Source organism: Stenella coeruleoalba (genome assembly GCF_951394435.1).
Source record: "Stenella coeruleoalba genome assembly, chromosome: 9".
NCBI lineage: Eukaryota > Metazoa > Chordata > Mammalia > Artiodactyla > Delphinidae > Stenella > Stenella coeruleoalba.
The window spans coordinates 40,233,703-40,260,281 of record NC_137155.1 but is presented as its reverse complement, the minus strand read 5'-3'; the positions used below and the strand labels follow the sequence as shown (position 1 = coordinate 40,260,281).

Sequence of the window (26,579 nt, the reverse complement as noted above, 5' to 3'; positions counted from 1 at the left end):
GATCAATGATTTTTCCACCATTGCAGCTGACATCAGCCTTCTTGACACATGCTCTTGATATTTTGGGGTTATATAAGTCAAGAAGTGCTATTACTGGCTGCTCCTCAATCTTGCTTCTAGAACTACCATGATACATAAGCCCTTCTTCTAATCATCAGCATGTGCATCTCTTTGCCGGAAGAATTTTTCTGGCTTCTCCACTTTGCCCATGCAGATTGGAATGCAAGGGAACTAGTGCCCGCCTCTCATCCCCTCATAACATTCTTCAAACAATGACTAGTGGGAATTTGTAGATAAATACCACTGCCCCCTCAGGTTTTCATTGAATAAGTTTGAACTGTGAGACTACTCTGTGTTAGATCAGTCTCCAGGTGACCACAGTAGTAAATTTTCTTAGTCGACTTTGCTTCTCTTGTCTCATTTTTCCACTATGCTACGTGTGCTACCTGGTCTCACCTTCCAGTACACTACTTGCACTCAAATCCTTGTTTTAGGGTCTAATTGGGGTTGGGGGGGGGAGTGAAATTAAATGCCAACAGGGTCCCATTTCTGGTGACAAATAGAATGTGATAGTGCCTAGGATGCTGTAGTATCACTAAGACCTTCACCTGTGGTGAATTGGCATGACATTCAGGTAGAAAGTGATGCATGGGCTTATATAATATTACTAGCACTTGTGAGATATGGGGTATGATATAAAGATTGTGGAGTTTGTTGGTTGGTGTAAACTGCCCTCAAGGTATGGAAAGAAGAAAATAACAGCTTTAGGTCATCCAATTCTTAAATCAGTGCATAGTGGAACAGCTCAAAAGTATTTAAGGAGACCTTCACCTCCTGTAAATCTACTGTATGACATTTCTTTCCATCTTGGCCCTGAAAAAGTTCTAAAAAATACCAGTGGATAACCACACTGAAATGTAAAATTTGTGATGATGATAAGCATAAGCCAAAATAATGTGAAACAAAAGATCACATGTCAATAAATATGGCTAGGATAACACTCTTAACTCTGTTTCACCCATTATGAAGATATAAAATAATCATTTTCTCTCCAAATATAGACTCAGCTTTACACACATGAAAATTTTTGTAGCTTCCCTTTGCAATTGTCCATTCTTGGGTAATTCAGAACCTAGAAACAGCATTTAGTTTTTCTGATTGATAGATGACATTTTGTGTCAAGAAATTTTTGGAATTCAAACAATGTTCCCTCTAAGAAATATTTCCAAGTTACGGTGAGAACACAGTTCTTATAAAGTGACCTGTAATTTGGCCTCAGAGCCTTTGCGACAAAAATCCTACACGCTTGTTAAATTTCAGTATGATGAAAACTAATAAGCCAACAATTTGCACAGGGTAACTGAGAACCCTGCATCTTTTAAAAATCTGTAACAGCATTTGAATGAATAAAAGTTAACATTGGAATCACTTATACATTTTCTTGTAAAAATTACAGCTAGTTTTTATGTTTCATAATATGTTTTCTAAAAAAGAATGTGATACTCTAAAGATAAGCATCGATTTATCATAATAACTGAGTGTTTACTAAAAAGTGTTAATTTCTCCATCTGTTTAGGTCATCATTGATTTCTTTCATCAGTGTTTTACAGTTTTCTGAGGACAAGTTTTTCACCTCCTTAGGCAGGTTTATTCCTAGGTATTTTATTCTTTTGTTGCAATGGTAAATGGGAGTGTTTCCTTAAATTCTCTTTCTGATTTTTGATTGTTGGTGTATAGGAATGCCAGAGATTTCTGTGCATTAATTTTGGATCCTGCAACTTTACCAAATTCATTGATTAGTTCTAGTAGTTTTCTGGTGGCATCTTTAGGATTTTCTATGTATAGTATCAGGTCATCAGCAAACAGTGACTATTTTACTTCTTCTTTTCTAATTTGTATTCCTTTTATTTATTTTTCTTTTCTGATTACTGTGGCTAGGACTTCCAAAACTATGTTGAATAAGAGTCATGAGAGTGGACATCCTTGTCTTGTTCCTGATCTTAGTGGAAATGCTTTCAGTTTTTCACCATTGAGTATGATGCTTGCTGTGGGTTTGTCATATATGGCCTTTATTATGTTGAGGTAGGTTCCCTCTATGCCCATTTTCTGGAGAGTTTTTATCATAAATGGGTGTTGAATTTTGTCAAAAGCTGGACTTGAGGACATGGGGTGGGAGGGCGAAGCTGGGGTGAAGTGAGAGTAGCATCGACATACATACACTACCGAATGTAAAACAGTTTGCTGGTGGGAAGCAGCAGCGTAGCACAGTGAGATCTGCTTGCTGCTTTGCAGTGACCTAGGAGGGTGGGATAGGGAGGATGGGAGGGGGGCTCCAGAGGGAGGGGATATGGGGACTTGTGTATGCATATGGCTGATTTGTTTTGTTGTGCAACAGAAACTAACACAGTATTGTGAAGCAATTATACTCCAATAAAGATCTATTTTTTAAAAAGTGTTAATTTTTAAAATCTTGTATCAATCTATAGTTTAAGTAGAACTAAAATGCTCTGTTGATTCCTTCATGAATCCACCTGACATTTTCTGATCACCTCCTGTACAGCAGCATGATGATTGGTGCTAGGAGCTTATAATAGAGTATGACATCAGGGACAGTTAAAATATGCACAAGGCTCTAGGAGTGCAGATACTCAAGCTGCCTGAAGGAGCCAGGAAAATACTATTAAGGAAATAAAGCTTGAGCCCAAACTAAAAGTGTTAATAAAAGTTGGTCAGGTTTTTCAGTAATTCAACTGCAAGTAGTTCAGCCTGGGAGGATGGGGGAAAGGGAGATAAACCTGGAGAGGAAAGAGGACACCCTGGCTGTTTGGACAAGATCTGGAGGATGGCATACTGTGTCAGGGTGCCTGGGCTATTGGAGAGTCTTCATTATTCTCTTTTTCTTGTTGGCATACCCTGTACAGTCCTTCCTGCTATGTCAGGAGTCTGGGCATTAGCCTTCCATCAGTTTCTAGGGCTTACTTGAAGATGTTTCCTTTCTCCTACATTTGGATATTGAGACATAGGTGAAATGGCTTCTGCAAATTCTTGACTTTGATAATAATGACGTTCCTATAATAACTGGCCTGAGAAATTCTTTCCTAACACTGTTTTTCAAGCTACTTGTTAATAAAACCTAACTTCTCTTCTACCCATGCCATGATTTTGCCAACATTTTTTTCCCTCAAATGAAAATAGGTGAGAAATACACCATGTGTGATAGACAAATTGTTCCTTTTGGTTTTATTCTCTTTTGAGTTTTTAAATAAATATATGCATTAACTCCATTGTTTTGATTTACCTTAGAATTATTATGTAATGAGCATTTTAATCAAAGTTGCTTTTAAAAATGATGTTGAAAGATTAGGTTTTATCTCTTCCCTTCCATGCATAATTATAAATGTGTACTCTTCATTTCCTCAGCTCACTGTGATATTTAATTTATATTTATATACAGTTTTCTATATTTACAAATTAAATGTAATTCCAAAGAAACTTATCCATCTGTAATAATAATCAGTGGTAACAAAAAGTGAAAATAAAGCTATTGATATATTTCAAAACTGAGTGATAGATTATGACTTTTACACGAAGATGCTGCTTTGAAATGTAAAACTTAGCTGATTGGCAAAACGTGAGAAAACTTTAAAAACAAATTAAAAAAAATAAAAAAGTCAGTAAAAGCTCTTTTCAAATTAGAAAGCAAAATGCAGATTAAAACCAAAAAGTCTTAAGTTTCTGAAAAATTTACTAGGACTTTGAAACCTAACTCATCAGATGGGACTTAAAAATACAGAACTTTGTATTAGAAGTAGAATTTTTTTTTCCTGTAAATGGAAGGAACATCTGGGCAGACTCAGACGAAAACAGAATGCCACAATCAGCTTATAATACAAGCCAATTCAAATGGAAAGAGACGATTCTCAAAAAAGAAAACCCATTTTGAGAATAAAGGAACATACTCAAAACCTACAATTTATTCTTAATGATGCTTCATTTTTCATTTGCTTTATAGCAGCCTTCCACCCAAGGGGCAAAGATTGACAGACTACTCCTTAGTCCCTTAATTTTAGCTGCCCCCTTAACTATGACTCTGGGGCTGGAATGCAGAAACAGGACAATAAATCAAAGGAACAAAGAACCTTTAAAACTATAAGGCAGAGGGGAGAAGGAAAGTATGCTGAAAAATTCCCATCACATGCATCCTTAATAATTGATAAAAACTATCTAGTTTGCTGAGTCCACTTATACATTTTTCAAGACAGATACATTTGTTCATTGTTTTCCCTGTCTAACTTTCAGCAACACAGAGTGCTGTTTCACATTTCCTCTTTGATGTTTTACTCTATCAAGTTATATAAAATTAGAATAAATTGGGTTTGGTTTTAGAAATATTCATACTTGCCATGTCTTCAGCACTTTCAAGACATACAATGTACATCTTTGTTGGTTTGAAGGAAACCTTCATTTAAATGTCATCTTTTAAAAAGAAATACACTGATGCTTTCCTCGAATTTAGGGTTTCTCTTTAGATAAATCTAACACTTCTGAGACAAGCTTAATTTGCCAACTCCAAAGCATGAACACCAGTGCTTTTTAGCCTCTTGAATTGTGAGAGACCAGATCGCATTAGATTTTTTTTCTGATTTACATGTTTTATACTTTAGTAGTTGAACTATGTTTTATATGCGCTGAAATATGATAGTTAATTTCCTTTACACAGGCAATAAAATATCTTTGACCTAATGACTAAGATGCATGCATATCAAGGCAAACAGTTGTCCTCCTAGTGTTCATTACTATTTTATTTCTGTCATTATAGCATGGTTAAAAGCATAGTTAGGTCAGGTGGAAAGCTCAAGAGTGAGCTCTGGATGGTTTTTGGTCTTGGGAAGCTTAAGAATGGTTAGCAGTGCTTTGGAGTGGCCAAACTGACCTAGGTATTTAACATCTCAAGAACCTTGGCAAGACTATGTCATAGTACAGGTTAGGATTAGTAAAATGATCATTGGACGGAACTGAGGAGTTGGTTAAGATTTCCTGCTACTAACTCAAAATAGGGGTGTTGAGGATGAGGAAAGATGCTCTGGAAATGATATACACATGCTTCAATTCCATTGAACTTTGCAGGGAAACTAAAAATGAGCCTGGACTATGGCAGTGCCCATTCTCAGGCTTATTAAATTTAGGTGGTCAGGGAATATTTGTAAAATATAGTTGGGGGTGAAGAAGGTTTGTCTAATGCAGTAGTTTTTGTGTACAGTATGTAATTAGTTTCCTTAATTTTAAAAATTCTGCTCTTCCTTCTTAAATTTAGAAGTTAACTCACAATCTTTCTACCTTATGTATGTCATTAATATTGTAGTAATTGCATGTAAATAAGTAATAAGATATATAGAAAAGTAGCAAAGCATTTTTATGATTATCATCCATCTTTTATGTCAGAAGAAAAAAAGTGTTAGCTCATAAATTCACTTTTCGGCAGTCTTTATTTTTTCCTTTTCTGAAAGCTTTAGATCACATTATGCCAAATCTCTAAACTTCTTTTTTCTTTCTTGTAATCAGATTCTCCATCTTCTTTCAACAATTCCCATTCTGTTAGCAGATGTGCTACATCTAAAGAGAATTGCTCTGCCTCTCTTATTTACAGTAGAAAAGGATTTGCTTATTTATCTTTAACATTCTAGAAGCAATTTCACATAAAACACTCAGTGATGATGGGCATGGCAATATTCAGGTGATGCAAAAATGATTTGTTTTTCCTGGTTCATTTGGGAATGGTCATGATTCTGAAGAATGAGATTCAGGCTTTCAGAAAAAAACACCCTTTGTGTTTTTGTGTCTTTCATATATCAAGAATAAATGCCACCTTCACAACGAAGTAAAATGTTAACTCTCTTAAAATGCAAGTGTTATGATAACACAGGGAGACAAGGGGGGACTAAATACCCTGACATCTCCCTCCTCTTGAACTTAGATCTGCTGCTGATGACTCCCCTTGTCCTGGCTCCATCAGAAACTATAGGGCAGGGAGACTAGGTGGGACACTGTAAAGATTAAATGCAGGGTGCAGAGTCAGGCAGAGATGGATTAAATAGCAGATTAGACAAAACGTAAAAGATAATTAGTGATTTAGAGGTAGGTCTGAGGAAATTACTGAGTAGCATAGAGAAACAAGGATTTGGAAAATAGGAAAGATTAGTTAACTGACATGAAGATTGGAATGGAAAAGTGTTTTCTATTCCTAATGGGTGTCCTAGAGGAAAGAATACAAATAATGGGGGAGGGGTGGTGGAAATATTAAAGGAGAAGATAATAAAAGGAATCGTTATTCAATAACAATAGAAAACACATACATAGTATCTACTATGTGCAGGTTATTGTTCACAGCACTTGACTTTCATTAAGTTAATCCTTGTAACAACCTTATGAGTAGGTTGAATAGGATGAATCCGTAGCTACAAGAAACACAATAATTATTGAACAGTATAAATTAAAAATAAACTGACAATCAGATACCTTGTAGTCAAACTACAGAACAAATAAAAAGAGAATTGCTCTCTGGAAAAGAACCAGAATAAAAGAGTAATAACAATTAGGTTGGTAACAAAAATTCTAAGAACAGTGAAATAATAGCTTAAATGTATAGAAAGAAAATAACTATAAAGCTAGAATTAAGTATCCAGCAAAACTGTTTTCATGTATGAGGGAATCATAATAATACTTTAAGATAAAAACAGAATATTTACCATCAATAGAAATTCACTATAGGAACTTCAGAATGAACATACTTTAGGAGGAAAAAATTGATTCCAAAAAGAATGTTAAGCAGCAAGAAAGAATGGAAAGCAAATTGGTAAACATTTAACTAAATTTAATCAAACGTTGTCTTTATAAAGTAATAGTAATAATTTCTAAATTAGAGTATAAAAGAAGATAAAATTAAACAATAGCATGTAGCTTGGAAGGAGGTTGACAGGAATCAAACTGTTGAAAAAGTTATATTTTTTGAAATAAGAGTGAAGAGTGACATATTCTGTTCATCAGTTGAGAATCTCGAAGACAATAATCATAAAGATTAAAATATAATATAGAATATTCTCAAGCCAGTTAAAGAGAAAAGACCTACCAAGAACCAAACAAATATAGCATTTCAATCAATCCAAGAGAAAGCATGAATGGAGAAAAAATAGCAAAAGTAGAATTAGCAAAACCCAAACTGCTAGAAATAAGTCAAAATATTTATAATTCACGATACACTTAATTCTTTCCAGTTGAAAGGCAGAATGACTGGTTGTATTTAAAAAAAAAAAAAAATCAGCCTTACATTGAATTCCAGAAGCACACATAAAACCTAAGGAGACAGAAGGTTACAGTAGAAAAAGATTAGTCAGGAAAATATATTTTTTTCAGGAAAAATTGTTAAAAAGATGGGGTAGTTTTCAAAATAATTTTTAAGTAGCATTCAGTAACTGTTAACCAAAAAGCATTATTAGGGATAAAGAAGTCAGAACATATGGTGATTTACCAATAGCTGTATATCAACTACTGTTGTATGCATGTAAGTATTAACTTGTTTAAACCTCATTTAAATCCAACAGGTAGGCAGTATTTATATTTCCATTTTTTAGGTGAAGAAATGGAGGGATGGAGGTTAAATAATTTGCTTAAAATCAGACAGATAGTAAGGAATAAGATTAGGATTGAAATCCAGAAGGCAATTTGTCTCCAGAGTCTATCCACCTAATAAAAGGCTTAGTATACTAGAAACTTTTAATGGCCTCAAGTATATAAAGGGAAATTTGATAAAACTACAGGGAGAACTAGACAAATAAAAAAAAAGATTAAAAGATTTCAATAGCTTTCTAAATTATTAGAAGATTAAGCAGGTGAAAAATTCACAAGATGAAGAATTGAACAACACAATTTAAAAGTTTGATTTAACAGAAATTAATACACTCTGTGCTCTTTATCAAAACTTTTTAAAGGCAAGGATAATACATTTGTTATCTGCTGCTGACTAACAAATTATTCTAAAACATAGTGGCTCAAAAAAACATGATTTTATATCACATTTCCTGCAGGTCAGGAATTCAGGTATGGTTTAACTGAACGCTCTGGCTCATGGTGTCTTTTGAGGTTTCAGTCAGGATGATGGTCTCATCTCAAGGCTTGACTTGGGGATGATCCACTCCAAAATCACTCATAGTTTTTATCCAGATTCAGTTCCTCCTGGGTTGTTGGACTAAGGGCCTCAGTTCTTCCTGGCTGTTGGCTGGCGGCCTCCCTCAGTTCTTTGCTGTATAAGCTTTCTCATGGGTAAACTGATAGGAAGGTAACTGGCCTTCCTCAAAGACTAAGAGAGGCAGAATGAGAAGGAGAGTGGGAAGAAAGAGAGAAGGGGGAGTAGGGAGAGAAGCTAGTTACTTTATAACCTAATTTTAGAAGAGACAGCCATTCCTTCTGTCATACTCTATTTGTTAGAAGTGAATCACTAAGTTCAGCCCACCCTCAAAAGAAGGGGATTTCATAAGGGTGTGAATATCAGGATGTGGTGGTTATTGGGGACCATCTTAGAGGTTGTCTAGCGCAGGTTATAAACACAAAATACAGGACATAGTTTGGAGTGGGGAGAAGCAGGATTATAAGAGGAGCATAGAAACTGGTGCAACTGTGTTGGCATTGGCATATTTCTGAATTGAATGATTGAATTGTATGTGTCCATTTTGGTACGCTTTATAACTTTAGAGATATAGTGCCATTTTCTTTTGTATGTATCAAATATCACATATTTTTTTCAAAAAGAAAGATAGTGGTCATTTTCTGAAACAAAACAAATCTGTACCTAGTCAAGACTGACCCTTGATAAGTTTAGATTCTACTGAAAATTAACCATTGCATTTTATCTGATTTATGAGTCTTTGGGGAAGTTTGCTTCATTCCTCCATACCTCAGATTATATATATACATTGGATAGTGTATTTTAATTCTATCTTTAAAGTAAAATGTTCATTAATTCATTTTAAACTATAGTTAATTCACATAAGCCTCCAAAATTTTCACATAAAAGGCACTCTACAAACTTATAAATAGAAAAAATATTTTGCGGTTTTTTGCTCCCATGAATTTAGGCAAATGTGAGCTTTTTGCTTGAATTATTCAGGTGGTAAACTCAAGTCTTTGCTGTAAATGTGACCTCTAAATGTTAAAACTAATGCAAACAGAAGAACTTCGTTCCATCATTTTTATATGTAGCATATTTCTTTCCTGCCCACCCCCTTGCCTCGTATTATCAGAAATAGAGTTTGATCACATGAATCAAGCTAATAACATTAGCTTATGACTGATTACCTGTCCAGTTTGGCCTCAGATGAAAATTCTGAGCAATTAGTTTTAATCTTATGATAACTCTCATGGGACTGTAAACCATTCTCCTTAATTTAAATACAACAGTTTCCAACTTAAATACATATGCAATAATCAGGAAAATCTTTTACTGTGAAAAGAGTATAAGTACCGCAACTAAAATTTTCTACAAATAACATTTAAAATTTTTAATTAATTTTTATTGCTCCTTTTCAGTTAAGATAAACTATGCAGTGGTTCTTTGATTTTCAATTCATGTATATTATTCTGAATGACTCTTACTTGGTATTTCAACAGAGCTGCATTGTTTGAGGCTAATCGAAAATTCTGCAAAAGTATACATTACAAAAATAATTGAAGATCACTATAAAAATTTTAAGCAACACAAGTATATATAAGAAGTAATAATTAAAATCTACATATATCACCCCTCAGCTCTTGATCATACTTCCCTAAGGTAACCAGTTTTAAAAATTTGATATCTGTCTTTATAGAAATTTTCTATTATTAAAAACATATGTGCATGAAAAGACATACACATTTTAAAATGAGAGTGTAGTATAATTATTGTCTAAAAATTTGCCTTTTCGTATTTTTCATTTAATATAACATAGCCATCTTTAAAAGATATAAGATAAAGTTCTGCATGACTTACTCTTTTATATGGTCTATAGAAATTTCATAGCTGGATGTATAATAACTTAACTCTTTTCCTATTGATGCTCACTTAAAATATTTTATTATTTATTTTTTAGTATTAGAAACTGCCGCAATAAACATTTTTGGCAGTGGAATTATTATTCTACTAATTAAAATAAATTATTAAAAGAGTAATATATCAGAGGTTATTATTTAAAATTTTTATGTGTTCTCTTAATTGTATCTTTCAAGATTCCCACTGACAGGTCCCCTTTCACACCACTGCTCTTTTTTTTAAAAAAAATTATTTATTTGTTTATTTTTGGCTGTGTTGGGTCTTTGTTGCAGTGCACGGGCTTTCTCTAGTTGCAGCGAGCAGGGGCTACTCTTTGTTGCCGTGCACGGGCTTCTTGTTGTGGTGGCTTCTCTTGTTGTGGAACATGGGCTCTAGGTGCACAGGTTTCAGTAGTTGTGGCATGCAGCCTCAGTAGTTGTGGCATGCAGGCTCAGTAGTTGTGGCTCGCGGGCTTTAGAGCGCAGGCTCAGTAGTTGTGGTGCACAGGCTTAGTTGCTCCGTGGCATGTGGGATCTTCCCGGACCAGGACTTGAACCTGTGTCCCCTGCATTGGCAGGTGGATTCTTAAACACTGTACCACCAGGGAAGTCCCTCATAGCACTGCTTTTAATAGTGGATGTGATAATTCTTTAAATTTGGGTCTCAATGAAAGGTTACAAATCTTGACTTTAATTTTCAGTTAATTCAATTATAATTACATGTTAGCTAAAGTGTTCATAATAGTATGCCAAGTTCAACTGAAATGAACAACTTAAAAATAACCAAGTTCATCTTAAATATTTTATCTCTTTTAGCATAAAAACTATAATATGGTAGTGTGAATATGTTTTCTCTGACAGTTTTGTAAATTATGATAAAGAATTTGTGTTTTGAAAAATAATGAGTAGCATCTTAATTAATTGCAATGTGGCTTTTGCAAAGAGCTTGAGGCCTAATTAGTTAAAATCTCACATATGTATTTTCAGCAGGAGAATTCTATCAGAAGCTACAAACTGTTTATCCATCTTGGTTTCAACCATGCTTGTCAGTTTTGTTTTCCCTGAGGGATGGGGAATGAAACAACTCTCTTTCTAGCAAGTTGTCTCAATAGGTTAGTTAGTGCTTAGTAATACAGATTGGCAGAGCCTGTAATCAGCCTGCCTATATGGGTTAATGAAGGATTTTTGTGTTTTAGTGGAAACTCAGTAGGTATTCATTTGGAAGACTATCATGATGTTCAAAACAATTAGAAATAAGATTCTCTCTTAATTCTTTGGTTTAACAGTGACTGGAAGGTAAGGTCACCTAAGCAGAGCTGACAGGTAGTGCTTTGGGGATCTTTGTTCTCTCAGGAGAAAAACACATTAGTGTATTTCTTGGCAGCCTCCTCCTTTTTAATGTGAATCTAAGACTGGAAGCATTTTAGAATATATTATGCTTCAGGACTTTGTCATTACCTGTAAACTGCCTTCTGTCTGCTCTAACCCTTTGCCCTTCTTGATTCAACCATATGGCTCTAGAAGAATCCCACTTCTGCTTTTCAGAGCCCAGCACACAGCTGTATGCCAACCCTCAAAATGAGCAGTTCAGGTTTTATGTTCTGGCAAGGTCAGTTCCCATTTCCTACAGCTGTTTCTTCTTTTATGGGAAGAAAAAGAAAACTAAAATATTTTTCAAAATATTTTTGTCACTCATGTGAGACATGATGCATTTTCTCTGAGAAGGTGCCCACATTTTTCACCAAGCTCTGCTGCTGCCTTGTGATTTTTTCGTGGGTTGAACCATTCTACTCTTTTGTAGGCTGCTGTGTAGGAAATGAAGTGGTCACACTCTACACAGCATCTCTGATGCTTTATTTATTTCACTTTGTAACACCGCAGGCAGGGTATGTTGATGGCATTACACTGAAAATGTCTTGAATCTTTGCTGTGGGGAGATAGGTTTCAGGTCATCTCCAAAGAAAGAATTGACTATTGTCACAAGAAAGGATTTGAAAGGAAAAAAAAAAAAGTCCTGTTTATTTCCTGGTCCTCAGAAATTGCAAATCATCAGTGAGAATGCACCAGCAGAGGACACTGATGTGGCCATGAAGAGGTCAGAGTAGGGGGATGAGGCATCCTGCAGCTGCCTGCTCAATAAAGTAACATAGGAGGCATCATCAAGATCTTGCCTAGAAATGAATGACAGGTCTTGGTGGCTAAAAACACAACTTGGAGCCATGGAAAAGCAAATCCTAAGAATTTCCTTTGATTCATGATCAGAGCCCTCAACCAAGAGAGGAGCATCCCAGCTCAGGCAGCACTGAACCAAAGCAGTAAAGGAAATGCAAATGAAGATCCTGAGATCTTAGAATGAGAATCTAAATTAGACCATAGCAGTATCTCTTGGCCACACTAGCAAGGACAATTCCTTGGTGAGCAAGATTTAAGTTTGATATCAGAATCTATGTATGTTTGGTCTATTTATATTTCTGTCTATCTGAGGGAATTGGAAAATAAAGTGGAATTATTCTCACTATAATGATTGTGTTCAGTAATCCTTAATACTTTTCTCAAGTTCCTAGTGTCTCAAGTCAATGACTTTCCAGGTATTGTCATATGTAAGACATATAACTGGGGGGACCCTACTTACATCAGATAAAATTATGGTTCCAAGAAGAATATCCATTATCCTTCACTTATGATTATTTGTCAGTTAACAGGAAAAAAAAAAGAGGTATAATTTTGAAATATCTGAAAGTACTGGCTATTTTAATTGCTAGAATTTTCCAAGTTTAATGTTTGTATGAAAAACAAAAGGTTTTCTGCTTACCTTAATACTTCTCACAGCAATTTAAATCTCATAGAGATTAAGTCACCAAATCTTCAAATGCAACTCATCCCTTACTAGCACGATGGGAATTGTTAACTACAGTCAGCCAAGTGGCTGTAATTATTGATTAATCACTAGATGTAAGGAAGACTTCTAGGCTCACAAGAAAGACTGTTGTGTTAGTGAAGCAGTTTATTTTTGAAAAATGTCGTTTGCATTAAATATTTAATGTGCTCTCTTACTAAATGGTCATTTTGCACTTCTTGCGTGTTACCTGGGAACTGAGGATCTAGCACCATCTGCAGGCAAAACTCTGCTAATTTCATCTGGTAGTAGAAACAATTTTTAAAAACTTTACAGCTGAGTTTGAAATTGTTTTCACAATGATGGACAAGACTGTCCTTACAAAAAAAATATAAATTTAAATGTCATCTAGTTTGTCTGCCCTTTCTTTTATTCTCACGGAACATCCATAGTTGCTATTTAAGGAGTAAATAGGAGGTGTTATCAGCTTAACCCTGGCAGACCGCTTAGAATCAGCTTGGCACACATGGAGCTCACAAAATTTAGTCATTATATGCCTGCCACTTTTAGCCTTTTTAGGCTGGTCCTGAATAACTGTTTGCCAGAGTTGATCTAAAATTTGCACTCACTTATTTTATCTTGCTTTTAATGTACATATTGTTCAATCAGTGCTTTTTAAAAGTAAATTCTTTCTTTAATCAGGGAACAAGAAACACCAATATATACAGTAATCACTGGGGAAGTAAAATAAAAAAAAATAATAAAATAGAGGAAGTCTACCTGTCATCTTTTCCTCAGCTGGTTCCACATATTCATTTTTAGCAACAAAAAACATATGATAAAACCCATGCACTGGGCATTTATTAGATGACAGTCATTGTGAAAAATTATTTATAATTATCTCATTTTAAATTTAAAATTACCCAGTAATCCTCTGAAGTAAATATTATTTATTCCTATCTTACAAATGAAGGAATTAAATATAGAGGGAGGTAAATCTCTCTCTGCAAGTCCCTATAACTGGGAAGAGGTGGAGTGAAGATTTGGGGTTGAATTAAAACCTAGGTCTTCCCAACACTAGAGGGCCAAAGAAAGAATAAGAATATTTGATAACTCAGACATTTCATTTAAATGTTAACATGAATAAACACAAAATAGTCAAGCATATTAAACAAGGTTTAAGACCTGAATTCTTTTATGGAAAATGACTTATAAGGTAAACATTGAAAGTTACACATTTTAAAGCACTTTTGCTTAAAATCTTGAACACTCATTATCTTCAAAATATTTTCCAAATAGATTTTGGTTAAAAAAATGTTCAAGTTAATAGATGTGAAAATATAACCAAGAAGTAAGAAAAAATTAAATTTCTTCATAAATTTATCAAATTCCTTGTTTTTCAAAACTCACATTATATTTCTAAAACACTGCTTCCATTTGCACGAGTCATTAGCTTTCATAAGGAGTGCTTTTATATAAAATCTGTAAACTGTAAACCATAACATTTCTTCATTATTAGCATATTCAGGTCCATTAAATCTATTATAAATGCATAGTCTACTGATTAATATTTTAATTGTAGCTTGGGATTCTTGGTGTGGATCTAGGAAATATTTATGAAGATTTTAAAGTATTGGTTTAGACATTTCAGAATAAATCCTTCAGCTGTTATAACATTTTAACCATAAAAAGTGTACACTGAAGATCAACTTAGTAAAGCTACTAATAAAATTGCAATGTTGTATACTCAGCAAAGGAGGCAGAAACAGTTTAAAAATTATAGCTATTTCATTTATTTCTGTAGGAATTTCAATTCTAATTATTAACTTAAAAAAGTATTCACTTTAACTACTTTTTTCTTTCTAGTATTCATATTTTCACAGCAACTTAAAAATTTAAGCACACAGTAATTGTCAAAGGTTTATTTTGCATTTATATTTCTGTAATTTTGGTAATAAAATAAAACATAGTAAAACATGTTATATTCTCTTAAATGATTCTTTAAAACTACCTTTCAGCAAATATGAAATGATAAAATCTCTTTAATTGTGACATTGAGTGCTATTACTTAAAAAGATTCTTATCAAAGTTAGCAATAATTTTATTCTAATACTGTCTTACTTTATCTTATAATTTTAGACATGGCTTAGAAATGCTTAGTCTTTTCACTTAAAAGAACAAAATGAGTTTTGTAAACTTACATGATTTAAAACAGGCATGTTCAAATTAAAATGTTTTTTGAAAAAGATAATGAAAAGTTTGAGGTCAAATATAAGATAGTAGAGAAAAGGAAGTTTTATAACTCTAGTTAACGTGTAATTATTTTCATCTCTGAGACAGATCTTTCAATTATTTGTATATTCCCTGTTGACATTCCCACTTCCTCAACAATCATGTCATTTAAATGTTCTTTTATTAAGCATCCAATTCTCTTTTGATATTTATAGAAGGATTTGATTTTGTGATAGTTTCTCTCTTGCTTCTGCACCAAAACAGATCAAGGTACTGAAAGAACAGATAAATAAAAGACATTTTCACGTAAACACAATGACTAAGTAAGTCTTTTAAAACACCCAATTACATTTTTTCTTCCCCTCTGTTCAGAAATGGTACAGGTCAGAGCAGCAGAAAGAGTAGAGGTGAAAAATAAACAGATGAGACTAAATATGATGTTTTATCAGTGAAAAGTCATAGCTTTATCTCTGGAATACAGTCCAAAGCAATAAGATGCAGAACTTTTATTATGTCTTGTGTTAGCTCACTTTCGTCCCTTTGGCACCACTGTCACTTCCTTCTAAGGCTAGGGTCTACATTTTCCAGAATCCCCTTCTCTGTGTGGTTCTGGGTTAGAGTTCACCAATGAAGAAAACTTTCTAGAGAGTTAGAAGATGGAAATGAATAGGAAGCCATTATTTTTTCAGAGGTGTTTGCAGCTGGATGCTTGGAAACAGGCTGACATCTTCATTCTCAGTCTCTGACCTTCAGCAGCTGCTTTCTGACCTCTACCCTATCCTTCCCCCATCTTTACCCCAGCTCTTCCAACAGTCCTGAGAGTCCCTAATTCCGCATTAACACTTTATATCTGGATACATCAAATGGCTTCTGTTATGCTGACTGATCCCTGATAATAAAAACACCATCACAGTAAGGACTGGGAAAATGTTCAGTTTATTAAATATTGTGAATGTCAGGAATATCAGAAACATCGTTTCAATATGTAAATATCAAATCACATTTCAAAGTAAATTTTTGATTATCTGGATTTCTTCTTTGCTTTTCTCTAACAACTAAGACCGGTCGGTATTTATTAGTTTCTTCAGCCTTTAAAATAGCTTTAAAAATGATGTTCAAATAAACTTCAAGTAGTTAACTTCAATGTTTTCTGAATAAAAATTTCCATTCTTATACTTGATATTACTCAATGGTGTTTTATCTGTAGTAGGAAGAGGGAAATCAAGTTTCAAAGAATATTAAAAAAACAGTTAACTCTGACTCATTATTTGCTACTTCCTTCCCCCTGACATGATACATAAAGCTCTTTCAGGTTCTGTGTTTGCCACTAGAGACTAAGTACTGCTTTCATAAAACTGAGACCTAATCAAGATCATATTTAAATGTCAAAACAGTTGTGACTGAATGGAGCTTGGATACTACATGACTCCATCTTGGCAGAGTTACATTCAAGAAACATCCATGCTCAATTAAACCAAATAAAATTTTTTATATCCTTCAGGAAATGACTTTTGATATTCATAACACATTGCAACATTTCTCTCAAGTCTCTTTGCCCATCCTTGTCCTTCTCCACCTCTCTCTATTCCTCTATTCAATGCAACTACCAACGAACTTACATAGTATTTTCTACATACCAGGCACTGTTCTAGGTACTTCACATATATTAACATATTTAATCCTTACAACAACCCCATGATAGGTGTTACTATTAGCTCCATATTACAGATGAAAAAAATTAAGGGTCAGGGTGGCGTACCTTGCCCAAGGTCACAGAGCAAACAAGTGGCAGGGATATGGTAAGTACATTTAGCAGCTAGGCAACAAGTTATGAAACCTCTCAAAGCTGGTCATCAACCCACCCTCTTTAGCACCATCCTTCCCCATTTCCTCTTTATTTGTGTCTTTTGTTTCTAGCCAGTAATTCTTGGTCTCTTTTATTGAAATTCTAGCAATCCATAAGAACTTGGGAGAGCAGGTTATAGTAAAGCAGGACTTGAGGTCCTTGGGCTAGTCTTTTTGTTTTGTTTTCCTTCTCCTTCCCCATGACCTTCTGTTCTTCTTTCCTTAATATGTTTCCAGATGCAGTCTCAGAAGCAACATTAATGGGGATGAGGATGATCTGCTATTAATCACATGAGGAAGGATTCAGGCAGTAAAGAAATGCATAAAAATAGAATATAGAGAAGTAACCTAGTTTAGTCTGTCAAAGTGGAGTTAAAAGCTTTTGAGGTCATAGGGTTTTCCGTGCCATAAAAATCTCAAATAAAATAAAAAAAATTATATTTAGGCTGCCTACAAACCCAGGTAACTCAAACTTTTATATTTATTTTTCTCAACAATAGCTGATCAAATAGTCAATAACTTTTGTTTCCTAGTTTTCAAACCATAGTACTATTATAATCTTGTTTTTTTCAAAATGGGGGACATATCCTTCCAGGATGAACACCAGTGCTAGAAGAAAAACATATATATACATCCACTTTGCCTCTAAGCCAGACTGATTCAGTATCTTGCTTTGGGAAGAAAATTCCTTATCATTTTTCAAAATATAATACTCCAGCATACTTTGATATTCATGACCCTTGGGTTTTTTGAAGTGCTAAATAGCATATAATTGTGTTTTTTTTAAAGATGTATTTTTGATGTGGACCATTTTTAAAGTCTTTATTGAATTTGTTACAATATTGTTTCTGTTTTATGTTTTGGTTTTGTGGCCACAAGACATGTGGGATCTTAGCTCCCTGAACAGGGGTGGAACCTGCATCCCCTTCCCTGGAAGGCGAAGTCTTAACCACTGGACCACGAGGGAAGTCCCTATAATTGCTTTTTAAATTAAATCTAATACAGATTAACTTTAAGAAATTTTTGGAGAGTTCTGCTGCAACTGTTTTTGTGTGTGTGTGTGTGTGTGTGTGTGTGTGATCGTTAGAGTCACCCTGGTATATGTAGGAATTAGGACAGAAAAAATATCTTGGCTATTGATATTTAGAAATTTAAGATTGGAGACCTAAAAAATTCAGTTTCATTTTATAAGTACCGATATGATCACAGAAACTTTTAAAATAGATGTTTACATAGCACTGGCCTTGTAAGTTAAGTGTGGGGCAACTGCAAGAAAGCCTTTTTTCTTCCTTTGCTTTCTTGATTTTCCAAATACAAATAAATCCTAATTGTAATGATATGAAGAGTTTTTTATTGCTTTCCCTGAAATGGATTTTAATAGGGAGTAAATGGAGAGAGAACTACTATCAGGGAAAAGAATGAGGATATTCAAGGCTTCAGTGGCATATGATCCACTGAAAATGTTTAGAAACACGCACCTACCAAAATCAATGAAGTCGTGATTCATTGATATAAAAGTGCGGAATTTTCTTTAAAGTGTGAAGGTGGTCTTTTTACCTCATATTTGACCAAATATAAATTATTAGTGTCTTAAATCCATATTGTGAGGTATTTGCTTTCTTTCAGCTCTCATGCCATGATATATTGCATTATGTTTGATGGTTGTTATCTACACACTGAAATTCTTTAAGTGCACATCAAAATTTTGAATAATAAGATAACTCTGTAATGACACAAGAATGATATTACTTTTAGTTTTGGGGGCAAATAGAAAAATCTTGTATGTTTTCTATTTTGGAAATAAAAGAAAATAAAACATTAACAGATAGGTAAAAATCACTAAGTAGAATATCTGAGTAGATGGCATATGTCGACATCTAACATATACTTTGTTTAAAATGTAAAATACCTGTATTTTCTTTTCACATTTGACTCCAGTATATCCAGTGCAGCAAGAACATATGTTGGGGAGTACGCATCTGCCTCCATAAAGACACTTTTGATAGCAGATTGCTGCAATACACAAGTTTTTACAGTTACCACCTTTTGACACAAATGCTTGTGACATATTCTATTCCAATGGTCTGAAGCCATTCAGCAACTTGACTATAAAAATAGTCATAAGAGTCTATGAATGACCAATTGCACTCCTGTATTTCTGCAGCCAGCGTGCAAACACACACATACATACACATATCAAAAGACAAAACACCCCCAAACTCAACACAACAGTTTCAGTATTTTATAAAGATATTATTAAAGCAAACAAAATTTTCATTGGCTACATTTTAAAGTATTTAAAATACATCTTTTTGTTTTCTATAGAGAGAAGATTCAAATCAGTAATATACGATAGCATTCATAATTTGCTTTTTAATAAAAATTTTTTTAGCAAAAATTTAAAAGGGACAATTCAGTACTGACCAATGTATGGAAAAACAGACAATTTTATATACTATCAATGGAAGTTTAATGTGAAACAACTCTATTGGAAGCTTCCTAAAGATCTTCACACTACCTGTACTAGAAATTTCTTCTTTAAAATCTCTCCCTATGCAATTTTTAAATACTGTATCTATTTATCTTTTGTCTTTTCTTTCTTTCTTTCTTTCTTTCTTTCTATCTACCTACCCACCTACAGAGCAAAATGCTTATAATAGTAACAATTTCTAAATAACAGAAATGTTCAATATGAGAGGAAAGGTCAAGTGAATTATAGTATTTATATTATGGAATTTAATATATCATTTAAAATTACATCTTTAAGGACATGGAAATGCTTTTAAGTAATATTGACTAAAAATAGGAATATAAAATTATATACAATACAGTTATTTTTCATGGGAGAGGAATCTGTTTCAAGAGCTCATATTGGAAGCTTGCATAATTCAAGAATAATATTCCCTTTAATATAAATGCAACATTGAAAGGTATGTTTTCATCAGAGCTATTGTGTATGGCTGAGCAGGTTATGTAATGCACAAGGTTCCACAGCTAAGGAAGCACTGTTCATATCACAGACATCACAGATTCAAATATTTATTACAACAATTTTCCAGAAGATGGCAGTAACACATCTTATATAAATAACATCATCAATATTTAGACTGTTTCCAGACAGATGGAAGTAAAGCATTTTGAGGAAGGGGACTTCAAAAAATTCACATAAAGGTGCAAGGTGCAAACACAAGGTGCAAACACAAGATGCAAAAACAGGGTGCACATCTTCAGGCTGTGCTCAGAGTACCTTAATCCACAATTACTGGAGCATATTTCCACATTAATGTGCTTTTAGCATCTTATCATTCTCTCTCATGTTCCATACAAACTCTCTTCAGAATGAGTAGCCCAAACTGAGGTTGCTAGTTCTTTTTTCTAGCATTTTATCCCATCTAACTTTCAACGAAAGTTATTTATTTTTGAGCACATAATTCTTATGTAAGTACTAGTACTTAATGAATTCTTTGAAAATATTTTCCTAGGATGAGAAATGTGTAAATTATAATAGCAATTACTAATAAAATAAAGTCTAAGAGTCATAAAAATTATATGCAGAATCTCTGATACATGAAAAGCAGAGCAGGTATTTCTAGTAAAAAGGCACAGTCATTTTACAATTGTGCTATTTCAGTTTACTATACACTTGGATCACCAGTTTTGATATTATGTAATTATTGAGCATTTGAAAATATTTTGAGATTTTCCATTTTTCCCATTGAGTTATTAATCTTTGTTAATATTTTAACATGTTATTTGAAGTTTTCATAAATTTCATAATTGCATTAAATTTGATTTTCCTTTACACCCTGTGATCCCATCTATGTAAAAATTTATGACTAAAACTGAATGGAAGTAACTAAAATGCTAAAATCAAGGCAGAAACTAGTTCTGGGTGGTGGAATTTGGAGTGATTAATTTTTAAAAACTTTTTCATATTTTCTATAATTTCCATGATAGATATATACCTACCTTATAATATGGAAAAACATTTAAACTTATATTAAAACCTTCTTTATCCAGTTCCCCCTTGGATGAAAATAGTCAAAAGATACAAACTTCTAGTTATAAGTTAAATAAGTACTAGGGATGTAACATACAACACAATAAATATAATTAACACTGCTATACATTATATATGAAAGTTTTAAGACAGTAGAAGTTCTCATCACAAGGAAAAACACATTTTTTTTCTGTTTCTTTAATGTTGTAGCTATATGAGGTGATGGATATTCACTAAACTTCTTGTGGTAATTATTTCATGATTTATGTAAGTCAAATCGTTATGCTGTATACCTTAAACTTATACAGTGCAGAATGTCAATTATATTGCAATAAAACTGGAGGAAAAAGAAAGATCTTTTAAAATAAAAAGAGAGACCACCTAAGAGAACTTCACTGGCAACCCACAGATCGTAATTTGGAGTTATCTATGTCACACAAAATATTAATATACTATACCATACTTTCTTTTTAAAAATGGGTATAGAAATGGATGATATCCTTTTATTTCTAAAACTCTCTTTTTAATGGATCAACATGCTGGGATTTATTTTACCCTGTATATTTCTCCTAAAGCTATACTTTGTTTGATAATTATAATAGATTCAAATTCAGAACATAGATTAGAAAGCAAATTCTGTAGCCTTATGTATTTGATGCTGTGCTCCTTCCCATGTCGTAGGACAATGGCATATGATAGGAGCAATACACTCACCACCATTTTTACATTTCTGAAAGCAGATAGCTGCAAGTAGAGAAATAAACAAGTTAATAATTTACTAGTCAAATCCTATCATAAACCATAAAAATTTTCATTAAAAAAAGAGAAACAGTTAAAAATCAATGATTAAAGGATCTTTTCCCTTAAAGCTTTTCCCCAATTGTTAGACATTTATGTTGCTTCTCATTTTACACTTTGGCCAATACATTATAATAGCTGCTAATTTTAAATAATTATAAAAAGAAAAAAATGAAACATTTGAATGAGGAGAGCTGCCATCATCTTAAAAACTAGCAAGACTTGAAAGCAGTGGTACCCCATCTCAGGAGGTTCTGAATTGGTCTGAGATGGGACCAAGGAATCAGTAATTTTTTAAAAACCTTCCCCTGACTCCTACTTAAGACTGAGAGACCAGGACTTAAAGACTTGTCATTTATCCTGGCAACTGTAGTGAACAGACCGGAAAATACAGGATATCCTCTACCTCCACTAACCTGAAAGAATGAGTTCAGAGGACTTGGCATTTTACTCTTTCTATTTCGAAAAGATATATTCTAAAGTAGGAACAAATAAAAAAAATAAAAACAAGGAAACAGAAAACAAGGAAAATGCTCTTTGTCTGAAATTCTGCTTTATGTTCCCATGTAGACTTCAGCATTTTAAGAGTATTTCTCTTACGTGTGTTGCATTGTTTCCCTGTCCAGCCAGAAGGACAACAGCAAAGACTTGGTCCCATGCACTTTCCTCCATTAATGCATATGGGATCACAGATACCTTAAGGTAAAGGGATGAAATATCAGTTCTTAAATATCAGTAGTTTTGCTATTTAATATGTTTGCTTTACATGTAGTTGGCAAACACATTTAGTAGTGTCTTACTTTTTTGGCATCTCCTACCAGTGTATCCTTGAGGACAGGCACACACGTTATTTCTCATGCAGTGACCACCATTCTTACAGGGAGGGTGACAGATAGCTAAAGGAACACATGACAGCAATCTGTGAATATCACATATTCAATTATTATATATTAAATATTGCATCATGTGCTTATATCTATGGGGACATAAGGCAGAGAAATGTGTTATTAAAATAAAAGATCACCACTGCAAGTCATTAAAACCGTCCTTTCTAAGTCATAAAATACAATGCTTATAGCTGTAAGTTGCTAGTGGGTTAGCACAATTTGAAATGTATGGGTGAATTATGAAATGTGTTGTTCATAACCAGTGGAGCCTTCAGTATTAGAGTGCATATAGAGTGAAATGACCTGGGAAAAACCAAGAAAAGAAGTCAAAACCGAGCTCAAAATAAGAATATCTGTTCCTGTGGAAATTAGAAAAACTCAACATTGGTCACATGATGTTTAGAAAAAACTTTAAAGTTAACTTTTGGATACCTACTGAGGTCACGAAGGCAGAGCTTTATATGTGACTTATTCCTGTGAATGCCTGGCGAAAAATCTTTTTAACAATAAATCTTTGGCTTTGTCAGGAATATTTATTGGATAATCCTGAATACGCTATACTAGTATCTTCTATGTATATGATTCTGTTCCATGGAGTTCAGAAGTTAATGTTTATAATCTTTTATGAGAGGATTTTTATTGCTTCATATTTCTTACTGATATGACAATTAAATGCAGTTATTTAAAAAACAATAATACATAGGCAAACCTGCCTATAAATTTTTTAATTTAATTTTCCTTAAGTGATGATTAAGTGGATTTTAGTTTGTGTTTAAAAAGTGAATGTCAAACTAACTGGTTTTGGTAATAGGGCCTTGGTAGACAGACTCCCCATTTGAATTGAATTAGATCCATCTTTAATAGCTGCTTTTTAAATTTCCAAGCACTAAGAAAACTTCAACTGATTTCAAATAGATTTATAAGTGAAAATAATGAAGTACTTATGTATAAAAACAATATTAACTGAATGTTTCAGCAAATGGATAATTTCCACTATTTTAGACTGAGCCTTTTCTGGTTAATGATTGAGTTTACTTTCTCTGGCATTTTTATTGGTACTTTTTATTATGGAGAAATGCTCTTACATTTTCTGCTTCCTAATCTTTATACAATTTAAGATTATTTCTATTTATTAAGAAAGGTGTACTCTTTCCATTACAAAAGCACCATGGGAAATACCTGTGGTTAGAAATTTAAAACTTGAAAAGAATAAAAGACCCTTTTATAATGGATAGCCTTGTTATAATCAATACTCATCTACTCTAAAAAACTTGAGTGTAGAGATAAATACTACATATATACAGAAAAGTATATGTAATTAAAGTAATATAGAGAAATGACATAAACTTGGGCTCGGTCATGCCCACCCCAATCACACTTTAAGAAAAGGAGGTTTAGGAGAAAACCCACTTTCATGTATATATTCATGAGATTCTCCAGGCCTCAGATGGATCTTCCACCAAACTCCAAAATGAGCCAAGTAATCTGGCCTCACTTTCTGTATGGAATGGGCTCATGGCATTTAAGGGATGAAGGAAACTGGAAGATATATTTAATCATCTCTCCAGCCACACATTTTAAGTCTCGCTTATTAATAGAGTAGTTTCACCTTTCATGATGTTTCCAGCTCAGTGTCTGTCTTCCTCTTTTGAAATCCTATAGAATACACAGAATATACTCCTCATATTACTTTTAACCATATTCTGCCTAATTTTATTCAGTGGCTTTCCATGTGTATACCATCTTCCCTTCCCTTCATTCCCTCACAAGGGGATGTGATCTAATAAAAATAAAGATCATGTTCTCATTTCTTCTGCACTTTCTGTAACATGTCTTATGACAATAATACCATTACTTAATGGTAGCTAGCCATGTGCTGACTGTACTTGCAGGTGGTCCACTGTATGTGTCATTTACACTTGACAGCAACTGTCTAGTTCAAACTTGAAAGTAAAGAAGTCTGAGGCCTGGAGACTGTAAGTAAATTTCTGATTCCATGCCACTAGGAAATTGTAGACTGTTAATTCCAAAAACTATAACATGACATATGTTCATTAGATAATTTTTAGTTCAATTTAGTAATTTAGAGTCCCTGCTTTACCCAGTTATATCGTTGGCATATACATTTTACAGAACTTTTCTTACTATATCTTACATCTACTGCAAATAGCATGATAGACATGCTTTTTATTTACCTCCTTATATTCTCCACTCAAAACCCTACCTAAAACTCTTAAACGTGCATTTAGTAAGTCTCCTAGTTTTCAAGATTTGCCTTAATTTAGTCTTAACTTTCCATTTTCATAACCTAGTTTCTTAACAGAAATCTGAACTAGAAAAACTCATTTGTGTGCTCAAATTTCTAGTATTAGAATGACGGTTTCTTCTCCACATTAATTTCAATCTCAGAATCCAAGCTAACCTCCAAGTTAAAAAAAATAGGATTGCAAATCAAACTGTAACAAGACAAAGAAAGTATATATTTTAGGAGTTAAATTATGACATATTCTGACATGTTTTATACTAAAAATCTACTCTTTTTTGCATACACTCAAAAATATGAAGATGCAGAAGATACATTTAAAATTTCATTTATTGACATTATTTCATGCCTATGTGCTCAACTTCAGGTCGTGCCAATTATTCTGAAAAAACTTGTAGCATTAACTCTATGAAGGAAAGTGTTAAAATAACAGGCCATGAGGGGGGAAAATGGTACATCTTTATGTCCCCATATCACCTTGCACAGTGCTGTGCATAGCTGGCTCTTCATAAGTGTTTAATGAAACTAAAGCATGAGAGATCATGAGATAACAGTGGACATTAGATTGACAGTAAATCAAAAATTTTTGCTGAGAAGGCAACAAAAATTACATCATTTCACATGAAAGACTGCAAGAGAACTTTGCTTTTTTGTTTCACATCTTGGTCCTACAAATGTGCCAAGGTCGTGAGCCTAACATATGTTGAATAAATAAACATTTTACATAATAACTCATATATTTCTATGAACTGGTCATTTGGTGACCAAAACTGCAACAGAACAAGAATTAGAGTAAATAAATAGCATCTTCCCTTTGAAACTTGTCTTGTGCTTAATCAGAGCTCTGTTTGTGTCTAACTTTCCCTTTGACTTTTTATTTATAAAGAAAGAGTAATTACCATTCTGACACTGTGCACCAAAGAATCCATTTGGACAGAGGCAAGTGTTTGGCTTATTACAGGAACCACCATTGAGGCAAACCGGGTCACACAAAACTAATGAACAGCAGGAGGAAGAAAGACCATAAAAGTTTTATTATTTAAAAAAATGAAAGCTGTACTGAAGTACAAAATGGTGCATAATGAAATATTTTATTTTCACTGCCAGTAAAACCCATAACCTATAGTTACTTAGACTTTGCCAAACATAAGAGAAGAGAAATAACTGGATAATAGCTTTGAAAGTTTGTTCATTAAGTTTACAGATATTACCAAGCGAAGAATGTGGAGGCTTTGATTAGAATTCAGAATGCCCTCGGTAAGCTGGAAAAATGATTGGAAGTTAGGAGAAGGCAATTCAACAGCACAAACAGGATAGTCTGTAATCTGCTCAAATACATGCAGCCATGTGTAGCTCTTTAAGTCACCTTCCCAATTCAAATAGGAACACTGCATTTAAGTCCTAGCACACTTCGAAAATATGCTTTGTTTTTGCTTCTTTACATTTGTTTCACTTTGAAAGTCACCCCCAATTCCATTTTTCAATGCAGATTTCGCCAGTTCTCCAAAGTCTACACAATTTTCTTCCTAACTGCACTTGCCAGAATTAATTTCTCTTTTCTCTGCTTCCAAGGAGCTGTACATTTATTACATCACTTGTAACACAACTTGTATCATAGTCTTTTTTATAATTGTATCCCATGTCTCCTTCACTGATATGCTA

The 26,579-nt window shown here is 33.6% G+C and overlaps 2 protein-coding genes across 2 annotated transcripts in view; one reads left to right on the top strand and one right to left on the bottom strand.

Moving 5' to 3' along the window:
- SCIN (scinderin) overlaps positions 1-26,579 on the top strand; it is a 249,346-nt gene that overhangs the window by 20,860 nt on the left and 201,907 nt on the right. The window lies entirely within an intron of this gene.
- VWDE (von Willebrand factor D and EGF domains) overlaps positions 18,222-26,579 on the bottom strand; it is a 31,868-nt gene continuing 23,510 nt past the window's right edge. The window contains 5 exon segments of the mRNA XM_079931612.1: positions 18,222-18,982; positions 21,618-21,713; positions 22,368-22,463; positions 22,568-22,663; positions 25,817-25,912. Of these exon segments, the coding sequence (XP_079787738.1) occupies positions 18,759-18,982; positions 21,618-21,713; positions 22,368-22,463; positions 22,568-22,663; positions 25,817-25,912 (608 nt within the window). The 3' untranslated portion in view covers positions 18,222-18,758.